We start from the raw sequence: 27,177 nt of genomic DNA on the forward strand, positions 1-27,177 counted from the left end.
GGGGGTCATGGGGCTTGAACTCTGGGCCTGGGCGCCATTTCTGAGCTCTTCAGCTCAAGGCGAGTATTCTACCATTTGAGCCACAGAGTTACTTCCAGTTTTCTGGTGGTTAACTGTAGATAAGAGTCTCACAGACACTCCTGCCCAGACTGGCTTTGAACCATGATCCTCAGATCTCAGCCTCCTGAGTAGCTGGGATTACAGGCATGAGCCACTGGTGCCCAGCTAACCCTGAGCTTCTTTTGCTCAAGGCTAATGCTCTACCACTTGAGCCTGAACTCCACTTATGACTGTGTGTGTGTGTGTGTGTGTGTGTGTAACGAGATAAGGGTCTCATGGGCTTTTCTGCCCTGGCTAGATTTGAACCTCTGTACTCATATCTCAGTCTCCTGAATAGTAAGGATTATAGGCTTGAGTCACCAGAGCCTGGCTACCTCTTTGTTTTGGAGGGCAGAAAGAGAAGAGAGCAGCAACAGTAAAAATCAGTCTCCCCGGCTGAGTTTTCAGTGCCATTTTATTCACATGATCCCATGTTCTTCCTCCCTCCTGTCATAACTTTGCTCTCCAGGGAGGGATTTGTCTTCGTGCTGTCTGGGAAACCAGGGAACAGACCTTGGGCAGGAAAGTCAGAGTAGAGAAGAGTTAGGATGAATTAGTGGCTAGAACAAAATTTTGGTTAAGGAGGAAACTAGTATGACCCACAGTGAGAGGCGGAGAAGGCATTTGTTTCCCATGCAGTCTTAAAGATCAGGCACCTTTGGGAAAAAAAGGCAAGACTCTGGCATTTGGGCCAATGCTCTCTTCTTGGAGTGAGAAGACAGCTTTTGGAGAGGTGGGTACTGAGGCAGGTGCTATAATTTTCTCCCAATGAGAGAGAAGGGGCACGGGGCACCATGGATAGTGCTTGTCACGGAGGTAGGAGAAGGCAGAGAAAGAAAAACCAACCAGAAACCCAATTATTCCCTAATAAGGGACCACCTGGAGTTTTTCTGGGCCATTCTCCTCATTAGAAGGCTAGTAAATACTTTAAGAACCCCCATATTTTTATAGGTCCTAAAAAAGCAAAACAACATGACCCTTAGCTGGGCAGAAATGAGTTGCCGGTAATCCTAGCTACTCAGGAGGGTAAGATCCAAGGATCTCAGTTTGAAGCCAGCCTTGATGGGAAACTCCATGAAACTCTTATTTCCCATAAACCACACAAAAAAAGCTGCAAGTGGAGCTGTGGCTCAAATGGTAGCCTTGAGCAAAAAAGCTCAGGAATAGTGCTCAGGCCCTGAGTTCAAGCCCCAGGACAGGCATGCCTGTAAGCACACACACACATACACACACATACCACACACACACACACACACACACACACACACATAGCTCCTTGTTTTACTATTATGACGCACACTGAAATAGGTATTTGTAAGGCATTTCAGGGTACAAGGGTATAGCTCAGTGGTAGAGTGCTTGCTTAGGATGTACAAGGCCCTGGGCTCAAACCCAGGGTACTGTAAAACAAAAAAAAAAGCCTTAGTCTGTAGGGAATTAAGGCTAAAGTTTCTCTAAGGACTAAGGCACTTCCATTAGACAGAGGTACTTATATTTCATCCCTCTCCCTTACTCCCTACAAGACTCTTGGCTGCCTGTCCCTGAAAGATATCTCTATAAGGACTGGTCTGGAGCACAGATCCTACCCCCAAGTCCAAAAAGTGAGAAATTTGTGTGAGTTCTGAGTTCAGATCCTCCCCACGTAGCATTCCAGGCCTTCAATAAGGGTAAGGGGAGCATCAGTAGATGTTTAAGTTCAGAACTAGGTGGAGCTAGAGGGCAAGGTGAGGGGGACAGAGGAACAGTCAGAATCCAGGTCCAAGATGATGTGAGGGGCTGTGGCCTGGGTACTTGGTCCCAGATGGCGTTCCCGAAGACTCTGGAGATAACTCTAAAGGGGTACAGGGCAGAAAAAGGGCCTGGATTAGAACACTTCAGCTATCAGCTATGACCTAAACTAACCCTTCCCTAAACCCTCTGCCCTATCTCACCCCTAACCCTCCAGGGTGTCCCATCCATCCACTCACAGGTGCCAGATTGTCAGCAGGGCTCCTGGAATTGGTGGTAGGAAGCTGGCGATGATAGCTGCCCTCACACAGTCTTGCTCCAGAGGTGGTCCGGTGCCACTTGGCTTCTTGCTGAGGGATCCGAAGGAGCTGGAAATGCCTTCGCTGGTGGCTTAGGATCACTGCTTGAAAAGGAGCAATACAGAATCAAGGAGGCCTCTTTAAGCCGGACACCGGTGGCTCGTGCCTGTAATCCTAGCTACTCAGGAGGCTGAGATCTGAGGATAGCGGTTCAAAGCCAGCCCGGGCAGGAAAGACCGTGAGACTGCTATCTCCAATAAACCACCAGAAAACCGGAAGTGGTGCTGTAGCTCAAGTGGTAGAGCACTCGCCTTGAGCTGAAGAGCTGAAGGACAGCTGCCCAGGCCCAGAGTTCAAGCCCCATGACCGACATAAACAAAAACAAAACAAAAAAACAAAAGAAGGAGGCCTCTTTAGGGTCTGAAAATCCTCAACCCTAAACAGACTCCCATTCTGTATAAATCCGTTTGGTTTCCTGTTGTATTTTTCTCAAGTCTCAACCAATTCTGGCTTTTTTTTTTTTTTTTGGTTTGGTACTGGTATTTGAACCCTGACTCTGAGTGCTATCCTTGAGCCTTTTTGTTCAAGGCTGGTACTCAACCACTTGAGTCACAGCTCTACTTCTGGCTTTTTTTTTGGTAGTTAATTGGAGCTAAGTGTTTCACAGACTTTCCTGCCCAAGCTGGCTTTGAATTGCGATCCTCTCAGATCTCATCTTTCTGAGTCGCTATGTTGACAGGTATGAGTCTTGGGCACTCAGCTTGGAATTCTACTTTCTGAGATTCTACTCTCTGTGATTCTCCTTTGATTTCATAGCAATCCCTGTATCCCCTGACAATGGGTTTTCTCATTTTTATCCAGACTTCCTTTGGCTACGTAACCTCTAACTTTCCTTCCCTGTTGATCTTATTTTTTATGTTATTTAACCTACTTTTTTTTTTTTCCACTCAGACATGGGGCTTGAACTCAGTGCTTGGGCACTGTCTCTGAGTTTTTCTGTTCAAATATAGAGCTCTATCATTTTTTTTTTTTTTTTGGGTCCGGTCATGGGGCCTGAACTCTGGGCCTGGACGCTGTCCCTCAGCTCTTCAGCTCAAGGCTAGCGCTCTACCACTTGAGCCACAGCGCCACTTCCAGCTTTTTTCTTTTTGCTTATGTGGTGCTGAGGAATCGAACCCAGGGCCTCAGGCATGCAAGGCAAGCGCTCTACCACTGAGCTACCTTCCTAGCCCAGAGCTCTATCATTTTGAGCCCCAGTGGCACTTTCAGTTTTCTGGTGATTTATTGGTGATAAGAGTCTCACAGACCTTCCTGCTGGGGCTGGCTTTGAACCGATATTCTCAGTTCTCAGCCTCCTGACTAGCTAGGATTACAGGTGTGAGCCACCAGTGCTCAGCTTCCCTGTTGACTTTAGATATCCTCTTGTATCCTCTTTCCAATGTTTCTCCCCTCTCCTCTTAAAGTCTGTGAAGTAAGGACATTAGTAGGCACAGGTTGGCTGTTCAAATACTGTAGCACTAACTCACCATTAGCAGGACCTTCACATTCTTCAGCCATGAGTTTCCACTGGGCGAGGGCTCCAAGAGCTCCCAAAGCAGGCCAGGTCCCCAATAACACCCAGCTATACCAGCAGAGAGGAGGCAAGTCTGGAAGTGCCTGCAGACGTTGGCCCAGCCGACTACCCAGTGCCAGCCCCTCCAGGAAGTAGTCAGCACAGGCCACTAGCACTGCAGCACCCAGAAGGGCTGTGCCCAAAACTGTGAATGGACGTGGCCACCGAAGTGTGAGCAGGGCTCCCAGTAGTGCCAGTCCCACCAGTCCCCCGGCTGGCACCCAGGCTGAGGGTGGTTGATAGATGGGTTCAGTACCCAGCAGGATCCCGATGCCCAAGGTCAGGCCCAGCAGGAGACCAGTCAGGAAGAGTCCAACACTTCGAACCAGCATGGTGACGAGACCACAGAGGAGGCCAATGCCAAGCGCGATGCCCGCAGTCACCTCTAGGCTCAGCTGTGTCTCCAGCACCCGCTCCTTGTGGCACAGCAGGAAGATCACCAGAGCTCCTGACAGCAGGCCGGAGAGAAACATCACCGCCTTGAAGCAGCGGTAGCCTGGGAAGAGAAGTAGGAGGTACTGAAAGGTAGAAAGAGGGATCTATAGGAATGGCTCTGGTAAATTAGACGAGAAGCAGAAAGTGGGAACAGCAAACCAAGGGGACTTCAAGGCAAAGGGGAGGGATGGGTTAAGCTCCAGGAGGGAAAGAGGGTATTCAGAAACTGCAAGTGGATGGAAAGGAAAGTCAGGAGGGTAAGATGGATGCATTGAGGAGGATATATACAGGAAGGTCTAGCTGGTCCTCAGGGATGGCACACAGGAAAAAAAATGACTACAGATTCATTCTGGTTTCCAGATATTTTTCTCATGCATGAAGAATAATTTGGGAATGGAGTTTTGAAATAGTGGAGTTTGGATCATTTGGGAATGGAGTTGGGAAAGGAGGGTAGAGAATGCCAGAGAGGTGACAGCTAGCAGGATGGGCCAGGGGGATGGACATAAAGATGGCAGGGCAGTACAGGCCACTCTGAAAGTAGGCATTTTCTGATGGAGAGGTGACCCAGGAGCAAAAGAAGAACTGTTCCCCTTGAGGGTAATAGTTGTGGGCAGCTTCCTCCCAGAACCTTGGCCCTGCCCTCACCGAAGCAGCAGTAGATGATTCCAAAGCAGCAGCAAAGAGCACACACCAGGGTGGGCGCCAGTTCCGGATTGTCCTGGGGTTCCAAGACACATCTTGAATTGGGAGGCTCTGAGAGTTGTTGATTAAAGGGCCTTGGGTCAGATGTCAGAGTCAAGGGCGTCAAGGTTTTCTCCATGGCTGAAGAGAAGGTGGTCACAGGATTGGAGGTTAGTGTCAGCTCCTTTTATCCCTCCATAAATGTCTTGAGGTGGTTGGGAAACCTGCAAAAGGATACAGAGCAGGAACTGAGGTATTCATGAATCTTGAAGACTATCTATCTCGCAATTTCTTTTGAAGAATGGCCAGTTTCAGAAGAGAAGACGACCTGGTTGTGGTAAGTAAAGAAGTCTACAATGGTGCACAGGGGAGTTTTCCCATCCTCTGAACCAAGGATATAAAGTAAAACTTAAACAAGTGAAAGTCTCATGAGATAATAAGGTTTTGTCTATCCTCTAGTTTTCCAGGGGGGAGAAGAATAGGAAGAGGAAGTGCTAGAGCTATAAAGGGCATTAAAGCTATGCTAAAACCTCACCATCTTGTTCCAGCTGAAAAGAAAGTTTGCCTCATCTGCAGCTGGAGCTCAATACTACTTAATGGAAATGGAAAGGGGTGGGGTTAAATAGAGAGGGGAGAGGAAGGGAGAAGAGGAGAGAATGAGTCATGGTGGGGTCTTAGGACAGCTGCTCCAACCCCAAGGAAGGAAAAAAAACAGACACCAAAGGAGTTTGAGACAAGGAATCAAGAAGAGACGGTCACAGGGTTTTGAAGCCTAGGCTTCATGCTCAGATGAAGTTGGGGGAAGGGGGGAACAAGCACTATCCAAATCCCAGGGTTCCACAAGGAATATGCAAGGCGCCTAGCCCACAGACACCTCAAATCCCTGTATCCACTTGCTCCTCCCCTCAGGACACTGATGGGACTTTTCTCACTCATTATTTTCTCCTGGGAATGTCTAGGCTGCCAGTGGGATCTGAACTCAGATCCTGAAAAGAGCTGGCTGAAGGACTGGCACTTGAGATATTGTAAGAATGGGGCAGTGTGATTTGCAGGCACTTTCCTTCAGCTGTCTTTTTAGTACCAAAGTCCTAACAGACTGAAGGTTGGCTCGAAAAAGTCCCAGGGCTCTTCTCAATACGCTTGGAAATCTGGGATCCTAAACAAGAGGAAGTTGGGGAGGGGAGTGTTAACTACTCACCACCCTGCCATGGCTGAGGAGAGGGGGCGAAATGCTTCCCTAGACCCCCAGCTGCATCCCAGCCAGCCCGGAGGTCCAGGGTGCCCGGGTGATTGTTGGCCGCCGGCACTCCCAGGGCCAGCCACTCTTGTTCGTTGCACCCTAAACTCTTGCAAGTCGTGGCCCAAGCCCAGTGAACTAAATGCAACTAGCTTGGAGGTGGGGGGTGGAGTGGAGGAAGGGGGGGGGGATTGTGTGTGTGTGTGAGTGTGTGTGTGTGTGTGTGTGTGTGTGTGTGTGTGAGGGGTGACATCACGGGGCGGGATCCTCCAATCCTTCCCTCAGTATGGGGGGTTGGGGGTGGAAGGGGGGACTCAGATTACCTAGTGCTCTAGTTCAGAGCCAGAGACTCCCCAATCATAGCAGAGCAATGACTGGGGAGACACATCAGGAGATTTGGAGAAATGTCTCCAATGCGTCTAATCCGAGTCGACAACTCGAAGCTCTCAAAGCCCTCAGTGGGGGTGCACACGACCCCCTGGCTCCAGTTTGGTTTCTTCCACTTCCCAGAGAATTGGAGTATTGTCTTGCTGGAGAACCGGGTGGTCAGGCTCAGGAGCCGGGGAAGGGACTTTTACTGATCTGGGGGCGCTGGTGGTGGGCTGAGTGGAAAAGTACTTGCGGAGCAAGACGGGGCATTGACAGAACTGTAAGGCTAGAAGCGTGTGCAGAGAAGGGGAGACCCCCGGGGTCTGCGTGGGAGCTGGGGGGCTGCGGGTCGACGTCGGCCGTGGGGGCTTGGTATGCAAATGAGTGCGAAGCAGCCTGCGGAGGGCAGTGTTCTGTGGCACTTGGCTGGGGTTCGGAGCCCCGCGGAGTCCCGCTCCCAGGGCACCCCCCCCCCCCCCGCCCCATTCCAGGACTGGGTCGCGTCCGGAGGGGGCGGGCCCGGGGCGTGGGAGCTACAGTTACCGAGGCCGCCCGCCAGCCGGGGCGGGGGAGGGGGGGTAGGCCAAGGGTTGCCTGGAGAGGAGGAGGGGCCGAGCCTGGAGCCGGGGCTGGGGGGGGGGGGGGCAGCCTGCGGCACCGTCTTCGTTCCACTTAGGCCGGACACAAAGGGGCTTCTGTTCTGCAGCCGGCCGGGAAAGGACCAGGGCGGTGGCTTCCCCTAGACTCCCCGTTGTTTTTGTTTTATTTTTGTTGGCAAGGGAAAGAGACGTGTATGGCTCGGCGGCTGTCCTCCATCTCCCAGTTCCTGCATAGCCGAGCTACAAAGCCAGAGCAACTCTGAGAGTCGGTCCCTCCCTCTTCTCCTCCCCTTCCCCGCTAGCCTGCAGGCATTGCTGCAAGAGCCCACTTCGCCCCGGCTGGCGTGAACAAGCCTTTCCAGCACTCAGAGGGCGACGGAGGATGGCCCTTTAAGAGGCGGGACCAAGGGGGGGGGGGTCTCTCCAGGGCCGCTTCCTCTTGTTTGGACTCAGGGATAGCTGCGACTGGCTCGCGCCCCAGCCAACCGCTTTTCCCTTTCCTTCCTGTCTCCCCCTCCCTCCCCTCCTCCCCGCCCTGTCACACACCATCTCCTCCCCACCCCGCCCCGCCCCGTGACCCCGGAAGTGGAAGTCGGCGCAGCTCTTTGGTTGCGGCGGGGACGGAAGGCGGAAGCAGAGCGGGAGCGGGAGGCGGAGCCGGGGGAGCTGCGCTCGTAGCTCCCCCTGGCATCAGGCCCGGCTTGCTCGAGGGGGAGGAGTTACCGCCGCGGCTCGGTACGTTACCTTCGCCCCTGCCATCCAGCCGGGTGAGTCACCCGGTGGGCTTTCTGGGGGCGATCCTCAGCTCCGCCCTCGCCCCCACCCCGCCCGCTTTTCCTGGAGAGTCTCCAGGTCCCCACCCTTCCCTGACCGTCGGTGCCCCCGCCCCGCTCCCACCGGCCCGCCCGGCTTTGCCTTTTTTCTGAGAGGGAGAGAGACCATCGCCACCCCGACCACACCCTTTGCGGCCCCTCTCTTTCTCACACACACACACACACACACACACACACACACACACACACGTTCCTTGATGGAATATTTTCACTTCCTGGGAAAACAGAAAACTTTGAGGCTTTGGAAGTGGGGTGGGTGGGGATAGGTTGCTGTTAGGGTTGTGGTCTGACGACTCCTGGGCGTACCGTTAGGGTTAGGGAATACCACACCAAAGAACCTGGGATTAAAATGGTGTCACAGGGGGAGGGGGGGGGGGATACGGTGAACTTGGACTCAAGACTTTGTACTCAAGACTTTCTTGGTCCCACCCTTGACCATTCCTCCCTTGATAACCTTCTTTTACAGGCAGCAGAACGTACCATGATGGCTGTGACCTAAAATCCTCAGGAAGCCCCGGGGAAATGGCCCAGAAGCACCCCGGAGAAAGAGGGTTGTGTGGAGCCCACCACGGCGGTGGTGCCTCCCTCAGGACTTCAGGACCCTCGGTGAACCCTGAAATACTTTCCTTCTCCGAACTCAGGGACTCAGCAGGGACTGCTCCTAATGGTACCCGCTGCCTCACAGAGCACTCTGGGCCTAAGTACACACAGCTCCCAAGCCCAGCCCACTGGTCTGATCCAAGCCATGGCCCTCCAAGGGGTCCAGGACCACCTAGAGAAGGAGAAGAACCTGATCAGAGTGAGGCATCTTCAGAAGAAGAGTCAGGAGTGGACCAGGAACTCTGCCGAGAGAGTGAGGCTGGGTACCAGGAGGATGGGAACCCTTTATTTCTTTCCATTCCATCTGCTTGTAACTGCCAGAGGACCCTTCATATCCCCGAAGGGTCTTACTCTGAGGCAGGAGATGGTTCTTCCAGCAACTTTTGCCACCATTGCACCTCTCCAGCCTTGGGGGAAGATGAAGAGTTGGAAGAAGAATATGATGATGAAGAACCTCTTAAGTTCCCCAGTGATTTTTCACATGTGTCCAGTGGGAAAAAAACTCCATCTCGGAGGCAGCGGCACCGTTTTCCAACCAAGGAGGAAACTCGGGAGGTTGGGCGGAGAGATCCCAGGTCCCCTGGTCGACATCGCCTGGGCCGAAAACGTAGTCAGACAGATAAGCGCAGAGGCCTGGGATTATGGGGAGCAGAAGAACTATGTCAGCTTGGACAGGCCGGCTTCTGGTGGCTAATCGAACTTCTGGTATTGGTGGGAGAGTATGTGGAAACTTGTGGCCATCTCATCTATGCATGCAGGCAGCTGAAAGGGAGCGATCTTGACCTTTTTCGAGTTTGGGTGGGAGTCTGGGCAGGGAGGTTTGGGAGCTGGGCCCAAGTGGCGTACCAGTTTCTAAGCCAAGGATTTTACTGTGGGGCAGGACTGTTCACCCGTTTTCTTAGACTACTGGGTGCTTTGCTACTCCTGGCTTTGGCTCTCTTTTTGGGCTGTCTGCAATTGGGCTGGCGGTTTCTAGTGGGACTAGGTGATCGGTTAGGCTGGAGAGACAAGGCAACCTGGCTCTTCTCTTGGCTGGATTCTCCAGCTTTACAGCGATGCTTTACTCTTCTGAGAGATTGCAGGCTATGGCAGCAGCTGGTAAGATTAGTTCAGTGGGGTTGGCTGGAGTTGCCTTGGGTCAAGCAGAGGACTAATAGGCAGGGGAATGCACCTGTAGCTAGTGGGCGCTACTGTCAGCCAGAAGAGGAAGTGACTCGACTTTTGACCATGGCTGGGATTCCTGAGGATGAATTAAACCCATTCCATGTGCTGGGGGTTGAAGCCACAGCATCAGATATTGAACTGAAGAAGGCCTATAGGCAGCTGGCAGTGATGGTGAGTACCCTTTACCTAAGTCATGTTCGCCTTTGTTCTCATATTTCGGTTTTAGAGAGAGTGAAATCAAGGAAAAGCAAATTGCACAAAGTCAATTTGAAGCATAATGTTCTTAGGAAAGAGTATGAATGTTTTTTTTTTTGGGGTCCAGTCGTGGGGCCTGAACTCTGGGCCTGGGCACTGTCCCTCAGCTCTTCAGCTCAAGGCTAGCGCTCTACTACTTGAGCCACAGTGCCACTTGCGGCTTTTTTCTTTTTGCTTCTGTGGTGCTGAGGAATCGAACCCAGGGCCTCAGGCATGCAAGGCAAGCACTCTACCGCTAAGCCACCTTCCCAGCCCCTGTTTTTGCTTATGTGGTGCTGAGGAATTGAACCCAAGGCTTCATGCATGAGAGGCAAGCACTCTACCACTGAGCCAACTTCCTAGCCCTGAAGGTTTTTCTCTAGTATAGAATCTGACTTTCCCTCCATATTAATCTTTCCTCATAAGATTTTTTGTTTTTGGGAAGTGGCGCTGTGGCTCAAGTGGTAGAGCGCTTACCTTGAGCTGAAAAGCGCAGGGACAGCGCCCAGGCCCAGAGTTCAAGTCCCACGACCGACAAAAAAAGAAAAGAAAAGAAAATTTATTTTTGAAACCAGTTGTAACAGGCAGTGATGGACTTCACATGGCCTATATGAAGTCTCTCTAACTAGGTTGGGGAAGAGAGTACCTCAGTTGCCTCTCTTCCCCAGCAGAGGAGGAATTTCTTTTCTTTTCTTTTTGGTCAGTTGTGGGGCTTGAACTCTGGGCCTGAGCGCTGTCCCTCAGCTCTTCAGCTCAAGGCGAGCACACTAACACTTGAGCCACAGTGACACTTTGGGTTTTCTGGTGGTTTTATTGGAGATAAGAGTCTCACGGACTTTTCCTGCCTGGGCTGGCTTTGAACCTCGATCCTCAGATCTCAGCCTCCTGAATAGCTAGGATTATAGGCGTGAGCCACCGGCACCCGGCTAAAGGAGGGATTTTTAAACATGGGGAAACTTAGCTGTCTTTTTGAGAGGCAAGGAGTGCATTTTAAGTTATTTTTTCAAGACCGAATAGGAAGCCGGGCGCTGGTGGCTCCCGCCTGTAATCCTAGCTACTCAGGAGGCTGAGATCTGAGCATCGCGGTTCAAAGCCAGCCCGGGCAGGAGAGACCGTGAGACTCTTATCTCCTATAAACCACCAGGAAACCGGAAGTGGCGCTGTAGCTCAAATAGTAGAGCGCTCGCCTTGAGCTGAAGAGCTGAGGGACAGCGCCCAGGCCCAGAGTTCAAGCCCCACGGCCGACAAAAAAAAAAAAAGACCGAATAGGAGAAAACTGGCTATTTTTTGGTACTCTTGGAGTAGAACCTGGAGCCTTGCAAGTGCTCTACTGAGCTATATTCCCAACTTTGAAAACAGGCTATTTCAAGAGCAGCCCAAAATATTAGAGGGAAGGAAAATGGAACATGAATCATAGGTATGTGTTTATGTACATCATATATGAAATTACACTTTATCGACGAGAGAATGTGCAGGTGCTGTACCGTACAGTTGAGGGGAATGGTTTAATGCAAGTGTATAGTCAGATTGCAATTAGAGGGCTGGGAGTGTGCCTCAAGTGGTATAGCACTCTCCTACAAAGAGGGAGGTCTTGGGCTGGGAAGGTGGCTCAGTGGTAGAGCACTTGCCTTGCATGCCTGAGGCCCTAGGTCTGATTCCCCAGCACCACATAAGCAAAAATAAAAAAAAGCCGGAAGTGGTGCTGTGGCTCAAGTGGTAGAGCGCTAGCCTTGAGCTGAAGAGCTGAGGGACAGTGCCCAGGCCCCACGACCGGACCCCCCCCCAAAAAAAAAAATAAAGAGGGAGGCCTTGGGTTCAATCATCAGTCCTGGAAAAACAAAAGATATTATAGGTAAACATTATTGCCATTTTTAGGATTATGATTGTTGTTGCTGGTGATAAAACCCAGGGCCTTGTGCATACCGGCAAGAGCTCTGCTGAGCACTTCAGGTCTTACTGTTTGTTGCTTCTTTCTGTACAAGTAAAATATAAGAGGCCTACTTCTGAGTGTATGGATCTGGACTTATTAAATGTCAGTGTGCAGATTATCTCTATGGCTGCATAACAAAGAGAAATAGGCAGTTTTCCTTAACAATTAGAGGTGTACAAGAAGCCTCCATGGGCTAGCCATGTGGCTTAGTGGTAGAGTGCTTGCCTAGCATCCATGAAGCCCTGGGTTTGATTCCTCAGTACCACATAAACAAAAAAGGCCAGAAGTGGCACTGTACCTCAAGTGGTCGAGTGCTAGCCTTGAGCAAAAGAATTTCAGGGATGAGGGGCTGGGAAGGTGGCTTAGTGGTAGAGCGCTTGCCTTGCATGTGTGAGGCCCTGGGTTCGATTCCTCAGCACCACATAAGCAAAAAGAAAAAAAGCCGGAAGTGGCGCTGTGGCTCAAGTGGTAGAGCACTAGCCTTGAACTGAAGAGCTGAGGGACAGCGCCCAGAGTTCAGGCCCCATGACTGGACCCCCCCCCCCAAAAAAAAAAAAAGAAAAAGAAAAAGTATTTCAGGGATGGTGCCTAGGCCCTGAGTTCAAGCCCCAGGACTGGGGGGGGGGGGGGGGGGGGGGGAGGGGGGAGAAGCCTCCAGATCTGTAATTCACCAAAGAACCAAATGAGTTTTGTGGAAAATGAATGACTCTTAAGAGGATAGCCTCATGTAATTTAAAATAACTTTATCCTTAATAGATCTCTTCTCACTTTCATGTCTTTTAGCAGACATTCCATCTTGGGAAATATATATTTTTTTTAACTCGGGTTTCTTCATCCTTTACAGCTCCTAAACCCCAAAGTTCGTTCCCTCTCTCTCTGTCTCTGTCTCTCTTTTTCCCCTGGACTAGAGTTTCTAGTGGTCTTCTTTTAGAGAACCTAGATCCTGTTGACCTTGTCATATTAGCCTGGGAATATGGGAAGTTTAATAGCATTCTTTTATTTAGCATCCATGAAGAAGGCTGGGGGGTGAGCCTCAAGTGGTATTTAGGCAATGAAAATGGGACATTCAGGAAACTAGAAGAGAGGCTATTACTTGTTATGGAGGAAACACTGAAAAATGTATAAAAAGCGTAGGAGAATACCATATGCTATTTAATTTCTGGAACAGAAAGGCAGATTATTGTAGTAAGTCTTGGAAATGAATTTTTTTTTCTTCTTTTGAGATAGTGTCTAACTAGATAGGTAGCTCAGGGTGACCTGAAATTCCCTTTGTAACCTAGGCAGATTTCAAATGTGATCTTCCTGATTCAGGCTTCCTGAGTACTGGGATTGTAGGCATAAACCACTATGTTAGCTTCAGATATGAGATTTTTCTAGTAGGAAAAGAATAAGTGTGAATAAAATTTTTGAAACTCTGATGATTGGTAATACAACTACAATTCAAGGGCTTTCAATGTTTGTTAGGCAGGATGACCAACCATCCCTACGTGCATTTTCAGTACTAAATTGGCATAATTCCAGGCAAAATGAGATAGTGGATAGCCAGATTGTGTGCTACATTCTTCATATGTATTCTTACTTAATCTTCTCAATCTGTAATAGATAAAATGTGAAATATTCAAGGTCATAGAGATGACACCTGGGACCTGAACTCAGGTCTGTTTGCAGAAGCAAAGTAGTCATTAAGGAAAACTGATTCTACAAAACTTTGATATGGGAATGGACCCAAGATAGGGTTGGAATGGATTTGTGATGGTAGGTTCTTTGTCGTGGTAGGTTCATCCTGATAAAAATCATCATCCTCGGGCTGAAGAGGCCTTCAAAGTTTTGCGGGCAGCTTGGGACATTGTCAGCAACCCTGAAAAGCGGAAAGAATATGAAATGTAAGTTGGAGATGGGAAATGGTCAGGTGAAATAGATTAAAAAGTACCCAATAGGAGAGGCCCTTGGACTTGTAGATAGAGACTGTCAGGAAGAGGGAACTGAATGAAGTTCTTTTCTAGCTAGTAGGGCCTCAAGAGGCAAATAGGTCTGTCTCTTTGTTCCTTCCTCAATACTCTAATTTAAAGCCTTCCTTTTAGGAAACGAATGGCAGAGAATGAGCTGAGCCGGTCAGTGAATGAGTTCCTATCCAAGCTGCAAGATGACCTTAAAGAGGCAATGAATACTATGATGTGCAGCCGATGCCAAGGAAAGCATAGGTATGAATTAGGAGGGCAGGGATGGGAGAGCCACAACTCAGAGGTTGGGTAACTAGAATGAGGTGTGCATGTGTGCTAGGTCCTGAGTTCAAATCCAAGAATGGGGGAGGAAGGGAGAGGGAGAGAGAGAGAGAGGGAGATGGAGGTTGGGTAGCCAAACATGCTTCTTGGCTGAGGGAAAAAACAAAAACCTGATAATTGTGGGATACAGGTGATGAGTAAAAAGAGCCTGAGGTCCCTCCACTGTTCCTGTATTACAAGAGATTGAGAATTCCTTTGTGTGTTTGTAAGTGCGTGTGCACGAGTCCTGGAACTTGAACTCAGGGCCTGGGTACTGTCCCTGAACTTCTTTTGCTTAAGGCTAACGCTCTACCACTTGAGCCACAGCTCCACTTCTGGCTTTTTCTGAGTATTTTATTGAGTCTCACAGACTTTTCTGCCTGGGTTGGCTGGTTGGCTTTGAACTATGATCAGCAGATCTCAGCCTTCTGAGTACCTAGGAATAATTATGAGCCACCAGAGCCCAGCAAGACTGAGGATTTGAATTAGCAGGAAGAAAACAAAATTAGCCTTAAGATTGAAAGTTGAGGGAAGCCTGTACATAGGCATATATAACAAGTAGAGATTATTTTTAACTTTGTTGATACATTTGATTGTAATGATGAGACACTACTGGCAGTGCCCTTGGAAGACTTAACAAAATATTAAGTACTGTACTTTTATTTGGTTGCAGGAGGTTTGAAATGGACCGTGAACCTAAGAGTGCTAGATACTGTGCTGAGTGTAATAGACTGCATCCTGCTGAGGAAGGAGACTTTTGGGCAGAGTCAAGCATGTTGGGCCTCAAAATCACCTACTTTGCACTGATGGATGGAAAGGTCTATGACATTACAGGTACCTTTCTGTCCTCTGGAAATCTTCATACTTCATCTTGTGTACTCTAAACTGCGATTTTCTGGCTAATTGTTTCTCCATTTTGCAGAGTGGGCTGGATGCCAGCGTGTGGGAATCTCCCCAGATACCCACAGAGTTCCCTATCATATCTCATTTGGTTCTCGGATGCCAGGCACCAGTGGTCGCCAGAGGTAGGTGGTGTTCCTTTGAATTATCTATCCAATATTTCAGTTTTTTGTTTGTTTGGCCAGTCTTGGGGCTTGAACTCAGGGCCTGGGCACTGTCCCTGAGCTGCTTCTGCTCAAGGCTAGAACTCTACCACTTGAGCCCCAGTGCCATTTCCAGCTTTTTCTGTTTATGTGGTACTGAGGATTTGAACCCCACAGCTTCATGCATGCTAGGCAGGCATTCTACCACTAAGCCACATTCCTAGCCCTATTTCAGTTCTTGGGTATGGTTTCAAATGACTTGCTGTTTAGAATATTTAAGTGCCTTACTTTCCGGGAAGTCTGGGAATTGACTCAGTATAATCTTAGGTAGCTATATTATTTAACATCTCTTGGCTTATTCACTTATTTCCCCCCCCCCCCCCTCCCTCAGAACCACCCCAGATACCCCTCCTGCTGACCTCCAGGATTTCTTGAGCCGGATTTTTCAAGTACCCCCAGGCCAGATGTCCAATGGGAACTTCTTTGCAGCTCCTCAGCCTGGCCCTGGGGCCACTGCAGCTTCCAAGCCCAACAGCACAGTACCCAAGGGAGAAGCCAAACCCAAGCGGCGGAAGAAAGTGAGGAGGCCCTTCCAACGTTGACACCCCTTCTCTTCTTTCCTCAAATAATGTCAGGGAGTCAAAAGGGCTGTGTACAGCGCAGGATGAAGTTTGTTTTGTTTTATTTTTAACTATTTCGAAAAGGGAAAAATTTATGCTTCAGTTGTTCACTCAGTACTTGTAGGAAGCCACTTTTCCTCCTCCCCAACACCTAGGAACCGAATCTTGTCTTCTGACAATACCAAAGAAATAGGGGGTAGCTAGAGCAAAGAACCTAGGTCTTAGACCTAGGCTAGACAGTATATTCCTTTATGATGTGAAAACTGGGTATTTCCCTAAGGTCAGTAAACGATTGTCTTACTTGCTTTTAGGGCAAATGACACCCCCTTTTAAACTGAGTGTATTTTATTTTAGGGGGAACCTCCTCTTTTAACCTGAGATATTAGTCAAAAAGAGAATGAGAAAGCATGTAGCCCTAATTGTGAAGAGGCATAAGAGTTCAAAGAGTGGAAATGGAATTTTTCCTCTGACTTTTCACCTTGTGGGAAGATTACCCAATGTCTGGCTTGTTGCTGCAAGGATGGCCAAAATTAATAATTTTTAAAAAGCAGACTCATGCCCTCTACCCTTGGGTGAGGGGGAAGGATAAAGGGACTTTGCAGAAGCCCCAATGTGATCCAAGGGTTTGTATTTTTTTAAGTTTGTTCATATTTGTATGTACATATCTATTTAAAGCCAGGGGATTATCTTTCTATAAATATATAACTGGCAACCTATATCTTCCCTTTCTTCTTTGCCCACATAGTTGGGGAGCCCCTTTTCTCAATTCAGAATCTTTCCTCTGCCAAGTTAGCTGAGAGTGAAGGAAACCTACTATACCAAAGGCAAAGGGATAACAAATGATTTAAAATTTTCTAAGTAAGTCAGTGTGCTGTATTTCCTTCCCAGCATTATGACATCACCCTATCCTTGCTGACCAAGTGGCAGCTGAAAAAAATTATTTTTATTATGAGGAAAATACACAGCAAAACAGAACTAGAAGGTGGTAGAGAAGGAAAAAGCTGCTCAAACATGGATGGCATCCTGTTACACAGGGTGATTTGGCCATTAATCTCATCTGCCTTTCCTGACTCAAAGTCTTGTCTTTAACAAGAGCAACAATTTCTAATTTCTTTGCTTCCTGGGAGTTTGGGAAAGGTTCTATAGTTCTCAGAATGGAGAAGTGGAAAAAAAAAAATGTTAGTCTTCGTCCCAGTGCCTTCTCCATGCCTATGTAGTTGTCTTCAGCCCATCCTTCAGTATTTGTTGATGCCAAAGAGACGAACCCCATGGAATTGTGGTAACTTAGGCAGCAGTACACTGAGCAGTGAGGTAGTGTTGATGAGGAAATGAGCAGCATCATACTTCGTGTAGAAGCTGGCCAGTAGGTAGCTAGGGAAGAGAAAAAAAAAAAATAGGATGAGTGTGGTATAGATGTTTCTATCCATGCTCATGCTTTTCCAATGAGTTTCTATTTTAAATGACCAGGTTGGTTTGTTCTTTCTTATTTTTTTCTTTTTTTTTTGCATGTATTCCTTGGATATTGGAAAAGCTTTATCAATATTTATTTTTGAGTTGAGGATATAATCAGTACCTTTGATTGGAGACTATAAATCTGTGTTTATTTCAGCCCATATGACTCTTTAAGAGTCCTCTCTGCTTCCACTTTCCCCAGTTTTTGAAGACTTTCATTTCTGCCTTTATTTGCATCTTATGGAACTGTAAAATTACTTGCTTTTATTTGGAGTTTTTCTTTTTTGTTGGTCATGGGGCTTGAACTTTGGGCCTGGGCACTGTCTCCAAGCTCTTCAGCTCAAGGCTAGTGCTCTACCACTTTGAGCTACAGCTCCACTTCCCATTTTCTGGTGGTTAATTGGAGATAAGTGTCTTACAGACTCTTCTGCCTGGGCTGGCTTTGAACCACAATCCTCAGATCTCAGCCTTCTTTTTTTTTTTTTTTTTGGTCCGGTCGTGGGGCCTGAACTCTGGGCCTGGGCACTGTCCCTCAGCTCAAGGCTAGCGCTCCACCATTTGAGCCATAGCACCACTTCCGGCTTTTTTCTTACGTGGTGCTGAGGAATTGAACCCAGGGCCTCAGGCATGCAAGGCAAGCGCTCTACCACTGAGCCCCAGATCTCAGCCTTCTGAGTAGCAAATGGCTGGAGTTTTTCTTTTCCTCAAACTTTTTTTCCATTTTCTTACTACCAAGGAGGCAGCAAGGAATGCTTTACTACTGTCTTCTACTTTTTACTATTCTTTGTAGACTTAGGACAAAGGGTCTTACTAGGTAGTCTGCCTTTTATTTTTTAGCCAGTCCTGGGGCTTGAACTCAGGGCCTGGGCCTGTGCTCAAGGGTATCACTCTGTCACTTGAGCCACAGTGCCACTTCCAGCCTTTTCTGCTTATGTGGTGCTGAGGAATCAAACCCAGGGCCTCAAGCATGCAAGGCAAGCACTCAACCACTGAGCCACCTTCCCAGCCCCACCTTTTCTGTTATGTGGTACTGAGGAATCAAACCCAGGGCTTCATGCATGCTAGGAAAACATTCTACCGCTAAGCCATATTCCTAGTCTGGAAGTCTACCTTTTAAAGCTTCTCTATGAACTTTACCACCTTGCTCTAGAATTGTTTCTGATTTCAGCAGCATCTTCCCTATCCCACAGACTCACAGTACAATAGGAGAGATGCTGAGGAACTTGCGAGAAGAAGTAAACTGGAGCCCGTAGTCCATCTGTTCCCAGTGTGTCAAAAGTCGAGCTTTTCCTTGGTCAGGAGTCTCAAAGGGTGTCCCTTTCACTGTATGTAAGAAGACATACATTGCCTGGGAAGAGGGAAATGGACAGTATTGAGAGGCAAAGTAGTCCTTCAGCTCAAGAATTATGCTTAAGATTCCACAAGGAAGACATAAATCCCCACACAATTGGTGATTTTATTTTGGTTGGGAAAGGCCTGGGGTAGTTACAAGGGTATGGTTTAGTGCTCACCAAGTTATGAATGACGTTGGTCAGGGTCCAGACAACAGGAATGCTGAAGAAAGGGATGCTGAGTAGAACCACATGCAGCAGTCCTACCAAGATGATGTAGGCCAGCCAGATGCCCCGACTGTTCATCACTCGAGTGTTGGGATTTACTTCACTGTGTGCTACCCCCACATTCATCCTACCACAATGAAGGTTCAGACAGGAATCCAACTCAATTTCTTCATAACCTGTGTTTGAGTTTGTTTTCCCTAGTTGTCTCCTAAAGAGCCCAGTCCTCTGAACTCTGTTATACATGAAAGAACTACTTTATCATGCAGACTACAGACTTGGGGAAAATTACAAAAGAAGAGTCATTATGGCAATTTTTACTTTGATCCTTACACTTTCACTGTAACATGGAATAAGCCTAGGCTTGGGGCACCCGCTTCAAGGAGTGGGGGTTACACCTAACTTGGAAGAAATTCGTAAGTAATCAGGAAAAGGTCACACATATTCGGTGTTCTTTTAAGAGTCAATCAAGGGGCCAGTAGAAGGACTGAGAGTAAAACTACCATTAGTCCCCACTTTTTTCTCTGGGGCTTGCTCAACCTCCTACTCTCCTAGCATGTCAGCAGCCAACAACCTTATTCTTTCTCTCAACTATGAGGCGCTGCAAGAACTTGCCCAGTTTTCTGGTCTGAACTAAGAGAACTGAGCTCAAACCTGAAGAGACGGCGCTACTTAAAGCTAGGGCAGCTCAAATGAACAAGAGAATACAAACGATTAAATTAACGAAGGCAATGAAGGAGATAAGGAGCTTTTTAATAAAGAAATGTTAACTCGGGGGGGGGGGGGGGGAGAGCCAAGCCGAAATCTTGGAAATAAAGAGTTGAATTGCCCAAGTAAAAATCTCAATTAAAAGCCTAGGTAATCAACTTGGCTCTTTAAAAGTGCTAGCCTTTAAGCAAACGACGCCTGGTTAGCAAGCAGCTCTTCTGGCCCGCCCTAAAATACCCTAAGCCCCAGTATCGCGCCCGCCCCGAGGTCCTCCCAGCGTCCCACGTTCGCTCTTCCGATATATTAAAACTTTCTTCAGCCCTGCCTTCTTGATATTTAACTCTCCGCCACTCATTCTGCCTCCCACCGTTTTCCCTCGGCAGCAAATTCGAGGATTTAAGCAGCTCCTACCTGCCAGCTTCGGGGACCCGTCCGGCTAGGGGCGCGGCGCTGGGCTCTACACCTGTGTTCTCCCGGAAGTGCCCGCCTTCTCCCCTTTGCGCGCTCTCAATTGGTAGAGCAGACTAAGCGCTGCTACCAGTGTCTGCAAGGTGGACGTACAATTGGTCGCTTTTTAGGTCGTTAGGTAGCTGCGGGTCCCGCCCCCTTCTCCCAGGTCCTACTTTTGAGAGAACCGTGGAAAGCTGCCGAGAGGCGTGAGAGTCACGTCAGCCGTTGACGAATGAGGGGAGCCGATGGTCTAAGGTGGAAGTAAGAGTGGCAGCGATTGGTTGGCTCTGGTTCCTACGTCTAGGCGGGAGCTCCGGGAGGCGGAGGCAGCCGGTGGGGGCCTAGTGGAGTGGAGGGGTAACAAGATGGCGGCGGAGACGGTGGAGCTCCATAAGCTGAAGGTACAGTGGGGAGAGGAAAGGGCTGAGGTGGGCTTTCCGGGAGGATTGCGCTTTCTTCTCTTGGAAGTTCTCCTTTCAGGGTTTCCCACGTCGTTTCCGGCTCCGGCTGTGGTTCTTTTATGCCTCCCTGCCCAAAGGCCCCACTTCTCACCAATGTATCGCTGCCTCTACCTGTAGTTTCGGCTTCCTTCCTGTCGTCGCTTTGCCCGCCAACCCCTCCCCACCTCGGTCGGGTTTATTACTCGTTTTTCTAACGCTGGGTTACGTCAGTCGTCCCTCCTCTGCCCCAGGCAGATCCCAGCCCAAATTGGTGCTTTCCAGTCTGCTGACCCAAAGCCGAGATTCTCCTGTTAGCCGATGATGAGCATTTTTGCGTATGTAGATGGCCATGCACCTACATATACCTATATATCCTGAACATGATTCCGAAAATGCTTGCGTTCCCTTTTTCTAGGTAGGGCACGCCTAAGAATTTTGAAACCAGTGGGGCACAGTGGCTCCTGTCATTCTAGCTACTTAGGAGGCTGCGATCTGAGGATCACCGTTCGAAGCCAGGAAAGTCTGTGAGACTTCTAGCCCCAATTAATCACTAGAAAACCGGAAATGGAGCTGTGGCTCAAAGTGGTAGCTCACTAGCCTTGAGTGCGAGAGCTGAAGGACAGCATCCAGGCCCTGAATTGAAGCCCCAGACTGACCCCCCTCACCCCCCCTAAAAACAATTGAAACCATGGTGAGGCCTTAGAAAATAGCCCTCTCCACAGAAGCTTGGTGTTAAGGCAGCCTTGAAAAGTTTGTGAAAATACAGACACCTCAGCTTTCAAAGTTTCTCCAGTTATCTCACCTGATGTACCCCTCCTGCCACTGAGAGAGAGCCCATAACTGCAATAGTTTGGGAAAAAATAGTTCCAAAGTTAGGGTCATCTTTGGCCTGTTTCATATTGGGTCCTGATAGCTCCATTGGAAGGCGTTCTGAACCCCAGGAGCTTTTTTTTTTGGTTCGGTCATGGGGCCTGAACTCTGGGCCTGGGCGCTGTCCCTCAGCTCTTCAGCTCAAGGCTAGCGCTCTACCACTTGAGCCACAGCGCCACTTCCGGCTTTTTTCTTTGTGCTTATGTGGTGCTGAGGAATCGAACCCAGGGCCTCAGGCATGCAAGGCAAGCGCTCTACGACTGAGCCACCTTCCCAGCCCCCCCCAGGAGCTATTTTAAGTTGTACCTTTTGGGAATCTTGGTAGCTTTCCTGCACTTAGAATATCATTCCTAGGAGATAGTAGTTCCTTTTAGGAAGAGAATATCTTGATTAGTTCCTTATTTGTGATTTGTAGTTTTCCCATTTAGATGTTTGCTCTTGTTTTGGTCACATCATCTTGAGAACCTTTTTTTTCGGGGAGGGGGGCAGTAATGCGGGTTTGGGCCAGGGCACTGTCCCTTTTTTCACATTCAATCAGTATCTGTCAGGTTTATATAAAATTTGCATTTGAATGGTTAAATCACTTTTACATAATAGTCTCTGACCTGATTTCAGATATTATGGTCTAGGAGACTCATGAGGCAAGCGCTCCTGAGGATCTAAAGAGGATTCACTCCCTTCCCACTACCACTTTTTTTCTCCTAGTACCATATATCAACCCAGGATCTTATACATGCTGAGCACTGCTCTGCCACTAAGCTACAACCTCAGTCCAAGGATGTTTTTTCTTGTTTGATCTTGAGATATAAAGTATTACTAACTTTTCCTGGTTTGGCCTCCAACCCTTCTTGCCTTCCTAGCTGGGGTTATAGGCAAGAACCACTAGCCTTGGCTCAGGACTCCCCCTCCCCCTCCCCCTCCCCTCCCCTTCCCTCCATTCCCCTCCCTTCCCCTTTCCCCTTCCCCTCTCCCTCCTCCTTCTCTTCCTCCTCCTCTTCCTCTCCCACCTCCTCTCCCTTCCTCCTCCTCTTTTTTTGATATTAAGTTGAAATTTATTAAACTGAAAAGCTTTTTGGGTAAGCCTTAAAAACATTTTTGTATATTAAAAAAAAAATCCAGATATCAGCCAGCAACTGGTGGCTCATACCTGTAATTCTAGCTACTTAGAAGGCTGAGATCTGAAGATCATGTTTTGAAGGCAGACAGATCCAGATCCAAGTGACTCTTGTCTCCAGTTAACCAACAAAAACCTGGAAGTGGAGGTGCGACTCAAGTCATAGTGTTGTGCTTGAGTGAAAAAGCCAAGCAAAGGTATGATATCCTGAGTTCAAATCCCAGTACTGGCACACATGCACTTGCATGCTGGCACGCGTGCGCACTCTAGAGTCAAACACAAGGGGTTACATATTGTATGACTCAATACCACTTTGCTTGAATCCACCTGTGAGTCCTCATTTTACATGGCATCTCAGTGGTATCTGATGGCTCAGAGCTGTCTTCAGGATACATTCTTTAATTACATTTGCTTATCTGCTTTTTCTTCAGAGCACTTCTTACCTTTTTACACAAGTATCTCTAAACTCTGATGAAAAGTATATTCCTTTCCCCAGAAGTTGGAGGGGCTCTATAAAATTATCTTGAAGTCCTGAAGAGCCATGGACCCCTAGTTAAGAACCCTTTCCTTATACTCTGACTTCTGGGCCTGGTCATTGTCCCTGAGCTCTTCAGCTCAAGACAAGTGCTCTACCACTTGAGCCACAGTGCCACTTCCAGTTTTCTTGTGGTTAATTGGAGATTAGAGTCTAATGTCTGGCTTTGAACCTCGATCCTCAGATCTCAGCCTCCTGAGTAGCTAGGATTATAGGCGTGAGCCACCAGCACCCGGCTTCCTTTTCTTTTTCTTGAGACATTGCCTTCCTGTGTAGCAAAGGCTGTCCTCTATGTAGCCATGACAGTTCAAAGTCCTCTTGCCTCAGCTTCTTTTTTTTTTTTTTTTTTTTGGGGTCCGGTCGTGGGGCCTGAACTCTGGGCCTGGGCACTGTCCCTCAGCTCTTCAGCTCAAGGGTAGCACTCTACCACTTGAGCCACAATGCCACTTCTGGCTTTTTTCTTTTTGCTTATGTAGTGCTAAGGAATCGAACCCTGGGCCTCATGCATGCAAGGCAAGCGCTCACTGAGCCACCTTCCCAGCCCATTGCCCCAGCTTCTTGTGTGTTGGGATTATTGGTGTGTCCCGCCTTTCCTGGCTGTTCTACCTTTTAGAGGTTCTATCTTCCAACGTCACCACACAGGAGAACAAGCTCATACCATATCCAAATCGTAGCTAGGTGATAGGGAGAACCTGTTTGTTTTTTTCCATATAGTAATTTGCAGAGCAATTGTTAGAAATCAAATTTTTTTTGTTCTTAGTGCCAAAAAAATTAGCTGAAGCTGGGTGCTGGTGGCTCACACCTGTAATCTTAGCTACTCAGGAGGCTGAAATTAGAGGATTGAAGTTCAGAGCCACCCCTGGCACCAAAGTCCATGAGACTCTTAGCTCCAATAAACCACTTAGCTCCAGAAAACCAGAAGTGGTGTTGTGGTCTTAAGCCCTCGCCTTGAGCTGAAGAGCTAAGAGAGCGCCCAAGCCCAGAGTTCAAGCCCCACGACTGACAAAAAAAAAGAAAGAAAGAAAGAAAAGTTTGTCATCTTTGTTGAGTATAGGGTTTTAGTATTTTTTTTTTTTAATTTTTATTTACTTATTTTTGTTGGTCATAGGGCCTGAACTCTGGGCCTGGGTGCTGTCCCTCAGCTCTTTCTTTTTTTGTCTGTTGTGGGGCTTGAACTCTGGGCCTGAGCACTGTCCCTCAGCTCTTCAGCTCAAGGCAAACGTTCTACCACTTGAGTAACAGCACCACTTCCGGTTTTCTGAGTGTTTATTGGAGATAAGAGTTTCACAGACTTTGCTGCCTGGGCTGGCTTTGAACCTCGATCCTCAGATCTCAGCCTCCTGAGTAGCTAGGATTACAGGCGTGAGCCACAGGCTCCTGGCTGTCCCTCAGCTCTTTAGCTCAAGGCTAGCACTCTACCACTTGAGTCACAGAACCACTTCCAGCTTTTTCTGCTTATGGGTGCTAAGGAATCAAACCCAGGGCCTCATGCATGCAAGGCAAGCACTCTACCACTGAACCAATTACCCAGCCCGGGTTTTAGTATTATTAAAAGCAGTAGTTTTATTTATTTATGTTTATTTGTGCGGTCCTGGGGATTGAACTCCACCTGGGTGCTGTCCCTGAGCTTTTGTGTGCAAGGCTAGTGCTCTGGCACTTGAGCCACTGCTCCACTTTGGCTTTTTGGTGGCTAATTGGAGATTAAGAGTCTCATGAACTTTTCCTGCTTGGGCTGGCTTACAGATAGCTAGGATTACAGGTATGAGCCACCATTTCCAATTTAAAAGCAGTAGGTTTAAATTGAACTTTATCTCTCATTTCTTCTAATTTTATTGATTGTTTGAGTGTAGCTTAAATTTAGGGCCTTGGCAGTGTCCCTTAGATTTTCTGCTCAAGGCTGGCACTCTTCCACCACTTCAGCTCTTAGGTTGTTATTTAAAGATAAGTCTCTTGGATTTTCCTGCCAAGATAGGCTATGAACTGTGATCCTTAGATCTCAGCCTCCTGAATAGCTAAGATTACAGGCATGAGCCATCAGCACCTAGATAGTTATTTTATATATATTTTTTGGTGATTACTACATCTTTTACTCATTGGGATTCATCCTGTTAACTAAGGGAAAATTTTTTTTCCAGCTTGCTGAACTAAAGCAAGAATGTCTTGCTCGTGGTTTGGAGACTAAAGGAATAAAACAAGATCTCATCAACAGGCTCCAGGCTTATCTTGAGGAGCATGGTGAGTACATGTGGAGGCCAGGTGATGTAAGGGGATTAATTTTTAGACTCTGACACTTAGATTTCTTCCTTCCTTAGATCATTGCTAGTGTAAACTCTAAGATCATCAAGAAAACTCTTGGGCCAGGTGCTGGTGGCTCACACCTGTAATCCTAGCTACTCTGGAGGCTGAGATCTGAGGATCATGGTTCAAAGCCAGCCCAGGCAGGAAAGTCTGTGAGACTCTTTATCTCCAGTTAACCACTAGAAAACTGGAAGTGGCACTGTGGCATAAGTGGCAGAGCGCTAGCCTTGAGCTGAAGAGCTGAGGGACAGTGCCCAGGAGGAGTTCAAGCACCACAGCTGACAAAAAAAAAGAAAAGAAAAGAAAACTTGGGCTGGGCATGGTACACATATTCTAGCGCTTGAGAAATTTAGGCATAATTGTGAGTTTAAGGCCAGTCTGAGCTACGTAATAAAGACCATATCTTGAAAAAAGTAAAACCACCCAAAGCTCTTGATCATCTAAAACGGAGTAGTTATTATTAATATAAAACACATTTTATAGGGCAACTTTAGGTTAGCTTTTTTTTCTTTCTTTTTTTTTTTTGGTGGGGGGCGGTCCAGTTGTAGGGCCTGAACTCTGGGCCTGAGCGCTGTCCCTCAGCTCTTCAGCGCAAGGCTAGCACTCTACCACTTGAGCCATAGGGCCACTTTCGGCTTTTTTTTTCTGGTTATGTGGTGCTAAGGAATCGAACTCAGGGCCTCATGCATACAAGGCAAGCGCTCTACCACTGAGCCACCTTCCCAGCCCCAGGTTAGCTTTTTTCCCCCCCTATCCTTCACTGTGTGTGTGTGTGTGTGTGTACACTGGAGCTTCATTTTGTGTGTGTGTGTGTGTGTGTGTGTGTGTGTTGGTACTGGGGCTTCATTGAACTCAGGACCTAACCTAGCTCTCTATGACTTCAGGAGTATTTTATTGGAGTTACATAGTCTTACACACTTTTTGTATAGCAGTCCTCAGATCTCACTTTCCTAAGTAGCTAGGATTTACAGGCATAAGTCACCAGCATCGAACTACTTTTTCTTGGTTGTGGGGCTTGAATTCTGGGCCTGGGTGCTGTCCCTGAGCTCTTAGAAGCTCAAGGTGAGCAGTCTACCACTGAGCCACAGGGCCACTTCTGGTTTTCTGGTGGTTAATTGGAGATAAGAATCTTTCACGCGGCTGGGAAGCTGGCTCAGTGGTAGAGTGCTTGCCTTGCATGCATGAGGCCCTGGGTTCGATTCCTCAGCATCACATAAGCAAAAAGAAAAAAGCCGGAAGTGGCGCTGTGGCTCAAGTGGTAGAGCATTAGCCTTGAGCTGAAGAGCTGAGGGACAGTGCCCAGACCCAGAGTTCAGGCCCCCACCACCGGACCCAAAAAAAGAAAAAAAGAATCTCTCACAGGGCTGGGAAGGCGGCTCAGTGGTAGAGTGCTTGACTTGCATGCATGAGGCCCTGGGTTCGATTCCTTAGCACCACACAAGCAGAAAAAGTTGGAAGTGGTACTGTGGCTCAATTGGTAGAGTGCTTGCCTTGAGTTGAAGAGCTGAGGGACAACACCGAAGCCCAGAGTTCAGGCCCCACAACTGACCCAAAAAAAAAAAAGAGCTACTTAGGAGGTTGAGATCTGAGGATTGCAGTTCAAAGCCAGCTTGGGCAGGTTAGTCTGAGACTCTTTTATCCCCAATTAACCACTAGAAAACCAGAAGTGGGGCTGTGGCTGTAGTTATGGCTCAAGTTGTAGAGCACTGCCTTGACTTGAAGAGCTCAGGGACAGCGCCCAGGCCTAGAGTTCAAGCCCCATGACTGACAAAAACAAAACTAAGATCTGAAGTTCCTGGCTCAAAATCAACTTGGATAGACAAATCTGAGATAACTTTTGCCTCCAATTAATCAGCAAAAAGCTGAAAGTGCAGATATAGCATCAGTCTTGAGTGTAAAAGCTAAGCAAGAATGGGAGGTCCTGAGTTCAAGAGCCAGTATTGGCACATACATGTGAGCTCACATACAAGGTTAGCATGGAGAGTTAAAGTGTAGTTTTCAATAGTAGAT

The 27,177-nt window shown here is 48.0% G+C and overlaps 4 protein-coding genes across 10 annotated transcripts in view; 2 read left to right on the plus strand and 2 right to left on the minus strand.

Moving 5' to 3' along the window:
* Positions 1-496: 496 nt before the first annotated feature.
* LOC122124204 (transmembrane protein 198-like) lies at positions 497-6,260 on the minus strand. Of its 3 annotated transcripts, none has more exons than XM_042698917.1 (5): positions 6,053-6,260; positions 4,819-5,078; positions 3,653-4,234; positions 2,067-2,230; positions 497-612 (listed from the first exon to the last, which is right to left on the minus strand). In XM_042698917.1, the coding sequence occupies exons 2-5, from the start codon at positions 4,991-4,993 to the stop codon at positions 550-552; spliced, it is 984 nt and encodes a 327-aa protein (XP_042554851.1). In that variant the 5' UTR covers positions 4,994-5,078; positions 6,053-6,260; the 3' UTR covers positions 497-549. The 3 variants fall into 3 exon arrangements, with proteins under 3 accessions (XP_042554851.1, XP_042554850.1, XP_042554849.1); XM_042698916.1 differs by lacking the exon at positions 497-612 and adding an exon at positions 1,380-1,930 and having other exon boundaries at positions 2,067-2,227; XM_042698915.1 differs by lacking the exon at positions 497-612 and adding an exon at positions 1,380-1,930.
* Positions 6,261-6,539: 279 nt separating this feature from the next.
* Dnajc14 (DnaJ heat shock protein family (Hsp40) member C14) lies at positions 6,540-16,736 on the plus strand. 4 transcript variants are annotated; one of them, XM_042698856.1, is made up of 7 exons: positions 6,540-6,740; positions 8,359-9,827; positions 13,597-13,703; positions 13,902-14,021; positions 14,755-14,915; positions 15,004-15,106; positions 15,516-16,736. In XM_042698856.1, exons 2-7 carry the CDS (start codon positions 8,415-8,417, stop codon positions 15,724-15,726), a joined length of 2,115 nt encoding a protein of 704 aa, XP_042554790.1. In that variant the 5' UTR covers positions 6,540-6,740; positions 8,359-8,414; the 3' UTR covers positions 15,727-16,736. The 4 variants fall into 4 exon arrangements, with proteins under 4 accessions (XP_042554790.1, XP_042554792.1, XP_042554789.1 ...); XM_042698858.1 differs by lacking the exon at positions 6,540-6,740 and adding an exon at positions 7,669-7,826; XM_042698855.1 differs by lacking the exon at positions 6,540-6,740 and adding an exon at positions 7,669-7,794.
* Positions 16,019-19,963, minus strand: Ormdl2 (ORMDL sphingolipid biosynthesis regulator 2). The gene is made up of 4 exons (XM_042698862.1): positions 19,872-19,963; positions 18,708-18,882; positions 18,393-18,544; positions 16,019-17,115 (listed from the first exon to the last, which is right to left on the minus strand). Exons 2-4 carry the CDS (start codon positions 18,879-18,881, stop codon positions 16,980-16,982), a joined length of 462 nt encoding a protein of 153 aa, XP_042554796.1. The 5' UTR covers position 18,882; positions 19,872-19,963; the 3' UTR covers positions 16,019-16,979.
* Positions 19,964-20,204: 241 nt separating this feature from the next.
* The window catches only part of LOC122124161 (SAP domain containing ribonucleoprotein), a 65,925-nt gene continuing 58,952 nt past the window's right edge, over positions 20,205-27,177 (plus strand). For both annotated transcript variants that reach the window (XR_006150500.1, XM_042698861.1), the window contains exons 1-2: positions 20,205-20,311; positions 25,005-25,104. Coding sequence is in view for 1 of the 2 variants with exons in the window: in XM_042698861.1 (XP_042554795.1) it covers positions 20,276-20,311; positions 25,005-25,104 (136 nt within the window). In the remaining variant the exon portion in view is untranslated. The remainder of the gene's footprint in view (positions 20,312-25,004; positions 25,105-27,177) is intronic.

Source organism: Dipodomys spectabilis, unplaced genomic scaffold (assembly GCF_019054845.1).
Source record: "Dipodomys spectabilis isolate Male_0828 unplaced genomic scaffold, ASM1905484v1 ptg000234l, whole genome shotgun sequence".
Taxonomy (NCBI): domain Eukaryota; kingdom Metazoa; phylum Chordata; class Mammalia; order Rodentia; family Heteromyidae; genus Dipodomys; species Dipodomys spectabilis.